This window comes from Cynocephalus volans, chromosome 16, assembly GCF_027409185.1.
Source record: "Cynocephalus volans isolate mCynVol1 chromosome 16, mCynVol1.pri, whole genome shotgun sequence".
Taxonomy (NCBI): Eukaryota; Metazoa; Chordata; class Mammalia; order Dermoptera; family Cynocephalidae; genus Cynocephalus; species Cynocephalus volans.
In genome coordinates, this window is record NC_084475.1 from 48,696,507 (window position 1) to 48,705,320 (window position 8,814).

The following is an 8,814-nucleotide window of genomic DNA, read 5'->3' on the forward strand; positions in this document are numbered from 1 at the left end:
TCAAAACATAAATGCTGTTTTCTATTTGGTTATTCATAAGGCTAATAATGTGGGTTGTTCCACTGTGCTGTTTACTCAATTGTCCAGGTTTACTCAGGAGGTCAGAACTTTGCCAATTAGGGCCCCCCCTTCCAGAGGCCATGTTTTGATTTTGGATCTGGAAACCAAGTCTCTGAAAGAGTCAGCTCAGTTTTGCTATGAGGGAAAACCATTACTCTATTAAAAGGAATCAAAATGTACCAAAAGATTTCATATTTTACATTTAAAAGACAGGAAGCATATAAACAAGAAAATAGGCAGTGAGGCTGGTAGCTGAAACAATCCAGAGAAGAAAAATCAAGTGCAAGTTCAGAACTGGTGATTTGGAATCTCAACTTTGAATGGACAATGTGTTTTCCATGTTATTCAGCTTAATTCAGGGATTTCTTTATCCTTCATTCTGTTTTGAAAGAGGAGTTCTGGTTCAGAGTCTGGGAGTGTTTCTGAAATCATTAGTGTTTCTGCAGGCGATGGAAGAAGAATCCACCCTCTGAAACAAAATGATTTTAGGGAACCCTAGTTGCCCTTTTCTGACTGTTATACACATAGCCAAACCCTCCAACAGCCTTCATGTTTCCAACAAGAGCAATCCTCATTTTTTAATCCAGGGAATCACACCCTTCAGGGCAAGACTGAGTTATGTAAAAAAGTTACTTAATATAAACCCAAAGGAGAGCTGGATTTGGTATGGATAGACAGCTAGATGCTTCATTTTAGCCACATAAGCATGACTATGGCAAACTGCTCATATTTGTTAAAGATCATATTATGTTCCAAAAGATCACGCCTGCAAGAACTACCAGAATGTCCAACAAAATCACTAGACTGTAAGACTTGCTCAAGGATATTCCCTGGGAATAGACAGCCAGACAATGAGCTAGACAATGAGCTGAACACATGCTCTCACTGGATTGACGTCCTGGTTTTTCCACTGTATTAATTATAAACTCTGGGTAGAACTGGGGGATGTGGTAGGTTGATACTCTGATAGACCCTGTCTAACCAGTTCTACTTTACTGTTCATACCACCTCCCACAACTGGTAACCATGAATGTGGAGAGACATGTTTTCAGAAATGTGAGTGGATGCAGGGGGCGGGGAATATACCCTCTCTCCTAAATCCTCAAAGTACTATAGTCTTTGCTTTTATAAAGCTTAAATTTGAAAAAACTACTATAGATTTACTCATCCTCTGCCCTCGCCCCTCTTCAAAAATTACAGACCATGGTGACTGGTCAGACTCACTTTCTGAGTTCCACTCTTCCAGGTCTGTGGCACTGTTGATACTTCATTAGGATTCAAGTTACTTACTATCAGACTCAAAGTTCTGTGAAGGCTTTAAATCCAACTTTCAGGTGGTACTAGGAGTTTTTCAGGGCTCCTTTGAAAACCTGGGACGGGAGGATGGGGAAGAGGACAGCCCAGGAGTTCTGAATTCCCCGCCACCCTGGGGTAGTTATTTACTTTATGTACTGGACTTTTTTGTAAATTTATGTTAGCTATCACAAGAGTTCAACTGCTACCGAGTGTGCCAGGAGAGTAAATTCCTCTCCTCTCGATAATAATCTTATCACGGCACTGCCTACCTCATATGGTCGTTGGGATCCCAAACCACCACAAGTGCTTCATGACCTCCAGTGCCTCCGGGGCCTCCCGTCCTCCGGACCGGATGTCCCGCCTCCTACACCCCGACCTAGCCCCATCCCCCCCACCCCACCGACCGGAAGTGAGCACCTGCGGGCGGAGGAGACCACTGCGCAGGCCCGGACATCGCCTCGCCGCCCCCGGCGTCCATTCTACTGGCCAAGATACGGATCCACCCTGCCTAGAGTCCAACCCCACTGGCCAAGGGTCTGAGCCCACGGACCTAGATTTAGACTCTGCCGGCCAAGATTATTTCTCCGCCGACCAGGAATTCGACTCTCTTTACCAAGAACTGGACCTGGACTCCCTTAACGAAGATCTTCTTTCCCAGGCCATGCCAGATGCTATGGCAGAGACCTCTGTGAGCCCATATGAATCCCACCCGACTTGTGAACCAGAGTATCTGACAGTCGCAGAGCGAATGGAGCTCAAATCCGAGCTCGCTAAATTACAGGCGGAAATCATAGCCCTAGCCACACCTGGCAGCCCAAGAGAGACGCTGCGGGGAGCTCCAGAGGAAGTTGGACTTCACGGCCTTGGTGGGGCTGAGGCAGAATCTGTCCAAGAGCTGGCATGATGTTCAGGTCTCCAGCGCCTACGGGAAACGGAAGACGTCAGCTGCCCTGTCCACCATGAGCTCTGCCATCTGCAGGAAGCTTGGAGACATGAAGTCGACCACATTCAGGTCTCTTGAAGGTCTGATGGGAACAATAAAATCCAGAGTCGCAGGTGGCAGACAGCTTGACAGTGACTGCCTGCCTTCTTCAGCAGGGAGTGGGGGTGATCCGCTCCCAGTTTTGGGGAGTGGGGATGACCTGCTCCCCTTTCTCGCGCCAAAATGAGCCCGTTGGCAACCTTGCCTGGCCATTAAACAAATGCAGTAACCCCCTTGCCTCATCACATTTGCAGCTCTGCCCAACAAAAACAGCCAAACCACAGTGATAAATTTAATTCACGAAATGGACAGAGCCCAGTTTTGAGAAAAGAAATGCCCGTTTGTACATAGATTTTGCTGCTGTTGAATGACATAGAGAACCCAAAATTTTCTGCCTAGTTATTTTACACTGAAGTTTGTAGATGAAATGTATCACTATGCTAGCTTTCCTGGGGTTGCCTTTAATGGACAGGACAATGGCTCCAGAAGGGTCTTAGGTTAAAGCCCAAACCCTCATTTGGAAAACTAGCCTATTAGAAAGCCAAAGTGAATTTCTGTTTAGGACTAAAAAGGTATGAAATAATCTGTAGTTTTATCCCTTTTTCTTCCTTCCCTAAGTCTCAGAAGGAACAGAGTCACCTTGAAAGCTCCACGTGGCCTACAACTTATATAATGTTAAGGGACGCCCCAAACCCTACTGACCTTAACATATGCATTCTACTTCTGTACAATTCACTTGCTAAAATAAAGGGGAATAAACAGAGTAGCATGGCCAATGCCATTTTAGGCGGCTCTGCCCTTTTAGCCTGGAAAGTCCCTATGGGGAATCCAGGGTGGGGAGGGGCTACAGGGCTAACAGCAAAATTAGCTTATGTATGGCTGGCTTGCTTGCATTGGCTAGATTGTGTCAGGAGCGGAAAAATTCCCGCCTACCTAAAAATAAAAGCTGCCAGAGGTTTAAACTCAGGGCTGCGCACTTCACTTCAACTGGCCTGTGTAGCCCTGGCTGCCAGAAATAAACCCTTTTCCTTTTCCTATCACCCAGTTCTCATGGGCAAATTTCTTTTACCCGTCGGACGTTGACCATAACAATAAAGATGATCAAGAAAACTATCCATCTTCTCTGAGACCCCCAGAAAAGAGAAAAAAATATCATTAGTGGACTAATTGTTACATGAATACCATCACTGTTATAAACTTCATTCTTTTTTCAAAGCTATTAAGCAAAGGAACTTAGCTTCAGCTTAGGAGATTGTTACTATTTTGGACTCAAGTTGAAATCACAATTTTATTTTGCATTGTGCTTTGTTTGTACTCTCTTTATATTTCAAAATGAGGGTTTTAAAATTTAACCTTGTGGCATATCTCTGCCACAGCAGCATGACACCTAAAAGGCGCCTGGGGTCCTCCCGCAGACCCAGAAGGAGAAGGAGCCGACAGGATTACCCCTGGTGTTGGGACTGAGGGGTCTCGGAGAAAAGTGAGCCTGCTGCCCACCAACCCAGCCCCGTGAAAGAGACACTCAGACGCAGCAGGGGTTCTGTCGGGGCAGTTCCGCTTTATTGCCATTACACTGCAATTTATATAAGCAAGCAAGTAGGGGCTTTCCGTGAACTAACCAATCAATTAAAGGATCACACGGGCATGCATTTTGTACTAACGTGTTGAGCATAGCGATCCCACAGGGTTCACGAGTGCAGAAATACTGGAGGACCAATAAAAACCTTTTGGAGCTATCTTGCCTTACGGCCTCCCCTACTTCCCACGGGCGCCATCTTCATCCTCCACCCATAGGCACCATGTGGCTCACAAAAAATGGGCCCAACAGAAGGAACTTCTCAGCTGTATAGCAATTCCCAATTAGTTACCACCTCCAGCTGAGGGGCTGGAGGGAAATGATATAGGCAAATTTAAGAAAGAGAAACCCCTGTCTTAAGCAACATTTAAAAAAGAATGCCCATCCCCTGTAATGCTGGCTGTTATATGTTTGAATGGACCTAGCTAACTGATTATACATCACTTCTCTGCTTCATTCCAAGTCTGTCCTTGATTTTAGCTAACCCAACTGAGATATGACGACAGTAGGAACTTGTAGGAACCTGGTTTGAGTTTGTTTGAACTTTCTGATATTTGATTTTTCATAAGAGCTATGATGTTTTTTGTTTTTTTCCTTTTCCACTTTCAAAATGCCAAGACCTGGCAGCTTCTTTCATTCCTCCAGTCATACTGCCTGAGATAGAAGTTTGTGTCTTATTGGCTCTAGGCAAAGAGACTAGGACATTTATTTGCTCGGATACTTTACAATAACCTCTCACTGCCTAAAGGTAGTCCCTCCAGCCTAAGAAGGTGATCCTGTTTTGTTGATTCTTGAATGCTCCCCGTACATTCCTTTGATTTTCCTACAAGCAAAACCAAATACTGCTATAAATACAAAGGCACTTGGTAAACTGTAACATAACTGATGTGTATCCCAACTGTCCACAGATTTCTGAAGACAAAGTTTTGCTTGGATTAAAACAAGATTTTCAACTATTTAACATGTTTGTTTTTTAATTTATTGTTGTTTGTCAACTAAAATACTTTTCTATGCTGGAGAGCAAGAGGTGAACCTGCAGCATGAAAGAAGCAAAAGTACTCCAAAGGCATTGACCTTATATTTCAGAAAGGCTTGTGTTAGGGACAGTCTTATACTAACATCATGAGCCAAACCTGAAATATATTCTATTTTATTTAGTAATTTGTACAAATGCCGTAACAGTTTCCCCAATAAATTTTCAACTACATGAGAGCAGTAAAGCACATATCTATTTTTGCTGTTCATTTTATTACCATGACTGGCTTTGGTAGATGTTCAATTAATACTTGTGAAATCACTGAAGGAATTAATATAATATGCTTTAGACATCAGATCTTGAGTCCAAGAGATTATCAACAACATGAACTGGTTGACAAGTTCCTCCTGCTTTTAAACAAAAATGTTTTCTTTATTCAAAAGCATTTTGAATTATTCAAAGAAAATTTGAGACCCTACTATTTGTGAAGAACTGTGCCAGGCCCTGAAGGCACAGAAGTCAACTAGACATGACTCATGCTCTCTAGAAACTCAGATTTTCAAATAATCAAAATTCACTGCAGTAGGTGCTAAAACAGAGCTGTGTGCCAGAGACAAAGGAAGTCCTGAGGAAGGAATGTTTAACTCGGCCTTTGTAGGTCAGTAAAGACTTCAGAAAGGCAGAAAATCTTAGAAGACTAGGAGGAGTTTTCCAGACAGAGAAGAGTAGAACATTTCAGACAATATCCAAAGGAACTGAGATGTGAAGGAATGTATAAGAATGGCATGTTCCAGGAAATACCTATAGGTCATTATGGCTAGGGAGGGGGAGGGGAAGTGGTAAGAAATGAGTATGGAAATATAAGCAGGAGAAAAATTTTAAACAGTCATATGCTGCTTCAGACTAGTATTTAATCATGTAGGAAATGGAGGCATTAAAGCACTTAAGTAAAAAAAATAACTATCAAATTGTGTTATAGATTGATTATTCTGGTCACCAGAGAGATAGATTAAGAAGTATTTAAGAGAATCTCCCAGACTTAGGAACCAACTGCACAGGAGAGAAATGGATGAATCTGCAAGATGATAAGGATGCAGAATTGAAAAGACTTGATATTAATGAAACTGGAGCTTCACATTCATTTTGCTTTGGCTTGTTTATTGGACTTCAGCCACAGGCACCAAATAAAATACCTCCATGAACATGTGAACTCTGGTTCAAAGGTTTCCTCCAGATTTCCTTTTTCCACCTGCTTCTACCATTTCCAGGCATTGTTTCTTCTCATTCTCTACCTGTCTACCTTCATAATTTGATCACCTCTGCTCATCTGAACCTATTTGAATTTTGTAGACTAGCTTCAGTCTATTTAACTTTAACTTGGCCACTCAGGATGCTATTTCCAATAGTTCCTGGGAGATGTGTATACCTAAATATGTTCATCCCTAAGTTTGGCTCGACCCCTAGGAACCACTGATTGGGAAGTAATTAGGAAGGATATTGGAACAAAACTCGATGAGGCTGTCAGTTTTCTTGGGCTTCCATAGCCAATGTGAGTGAAGGGGTCAGTATGGAAGGTAGAGAAAAGATGCTATGGCCTGAATGTTTATGTGCCCCTGAAAATGATATGTTGAAATCTTAACCACCAAGGTGATGTCATTGGGAGGTGGGGCCTTTTAGGAAGTTATTAGCTTTCATGAATGAGGTCAATGCCCCTATAAGTAAGCACAGGGGAGTTTGCCTTTTCCACCATAGAAGGACACAACAAGAGGGCACTATATATGAACCAGGATATGGGCCCTCACCAGACACTAAATTGGATAACACCTTGATCTTGGACTTCTTAGCCTCCAGAACTGTGAGAAATAAATTTCCGTTGTTTATAAGCTACTCAGTTTACAGTATTTTGTTATAGCAGCAAGAATGGACTAAGACTCTAGGGTCAAAAGTTTTATTTCCCACAGACGACACTCCTCATGCTGTTGGTAAGGATGGGAATAGAGTAGCAAGCACTGTGTTTATTAACATCAAATATGCCCCAGCATAATACTAGCATCAGTACCAGAGAAATTCACTACCAACTTCTGGAGGCTACTTTGCTTCCTGATTCATCAAATAGCAAAGTTCCAGATTTGAGAGAAACTACCTACCCTACTCTCATGGATTGCATGGGTTACAGAGAGGTAGGCAGTGACCACTAACCCAGAACTGTGCAGGTATCTTGATGGTTCTGGGAAATGTGCTTGATGGCCCTATACATAAAGGAGACAATGATGCCATGCATTGATTCTGCTGAGGAATGGGGTTAGTTGCATCTGAGCCATGGAGTTTTAGTATCTCGCCTGTAAACTGTAATGCAAGAAAAAAGGATGTTCACCACTCTATCAAAACAATTGTGGAGAGAGGATTCTGGGAAGATGGTGGAGTAAGAAGCACAAGGATTCTGTCTCCCCACCTAGACAACAATTGCACTGGCAGAATTGATCTGATATAACTGTTGGAACTCTAGAATCTACTGAAGGCTTGCAACTTGTAGGGAAAGGCTTGGACAGTAAATTGTGGTTAATTTCAGTCTATTTTAACTCATAGCACAGTAGCAGTGACCCATCTTTGACCCCCATCTCTGTAACAAGCAGCTGTGCACATGTTCCTGGAGCAACCTGCACACAGCTTGTGGGAGCCAGGATTGGCAAAAAGAACCCCATTCTCCAAATATTTGAGATCTGTGTTTTGATCATTGATTGCTGCTTCTGATCACAGAGGTGCAAAGAGTACAAAGAGGTGGGTAGCCATTGTTGTTGCACCTCTTCCCATTGTTGCAACTCCACCCCCCACCCCACCGCTGAAGTGACTTCCAGGGAATTTAAAAGGTTAGTGCCCTTTTTTCCACACACTTCATTTTTCTCTTTCCCCCTTTTTGAAAACCAGATATTATAGAAAGTGACCATGCATGCCCAGGGAATATCTCAGAAGAGACCTGAGAAGACCTTAAGTTTACACATCAGGCTGACTATTGGTACAGAAATAGTCTAAGAATAAAAACAACAAAAACAATAAAAAGCAATAACAGAAAACAGCGAACTCTGAGGAACGGGGAAAAATCTGATTTCCAGGTTACTATATTATTAGATTCAAATGTCCAATTTTCAACAGAAAATCAAAAGGCATACAAAGAAACAGGAAAGTATGGCCCATTCAAAGGATGAAAATAAACCAACAGAAACTGTCCCTGAAAAGGACCTGATAGCAGATATACAAGACAAACACTTTAAACTGTCTTTAAGATACTCAAAGAACTAAAGGGAGATATAGAGAAAATCAAAAAAATGATGCATAAACAAAATGGAAATATCAATAAAGATGAAAAAAACTAAAAGAAACCAAAAAGAAAGTCTGGAACTGAAAAGTACAATAACTGAAATGAAAAATTTGCTAGAGGGATTCAAAGGCCGATTTGAGCAAGCAGAAGAAAGAGTCAGTAAATTTGAAAAAGGGAAATGAAAATTACTGACACTGAAGAACAGAAAGGAAAAAGATTGAATAAAAGTGAAGAGAGCCTAAGGGACCTGTGAGCCAATCTACACAATGTGGGAGAAATGAGCAGAGAAGATATTTGAATAAATCATGGCTGAAATGTCACAAATGTGATGAAAAAATTAATGTAAACTTCCAAGGAGCTCAATGAACTCCAAATAAACTCAAAGAGACCCATGCCAAAACACATTACAATCAAACTTTTGAAAGACAAAAACAAAAAGAGAATCTTGAAATCGGGAAGAGAGAAGCAACTCATCATATACAAGGAATCTTCAATGAGATTATCACCAGATTTTGCATCAGAAACTTTGGAGGCCAGGAGGCAGTGGGTCAATATATTTAAAGGGCTATAAGAAAAACAAAAAACCCTGTCAACCAAGAATCCTACAT

The 8,814-nt window shown here is 41.9% G+C and overlaps 1 protein-coding gene across 1 annotated transcript; it reads left to right on the top strand.

Moving 5' to 3' along the window:
* Positions 1-1,630: 1,630 nt before the first annotated feature.
* Positions 1,631-2,525, top strand: TPD52L3 (TPD52 like 3). The gene is given in 2 exon segments (XM_063080418.1): positions 1,631-2,160; positions 2,162-2,525. Coding segments are annotated over 2 exon segments (894 nt in total).
* Positions 2,526-8,814: the final 6,289 nt, after the last annotated feature.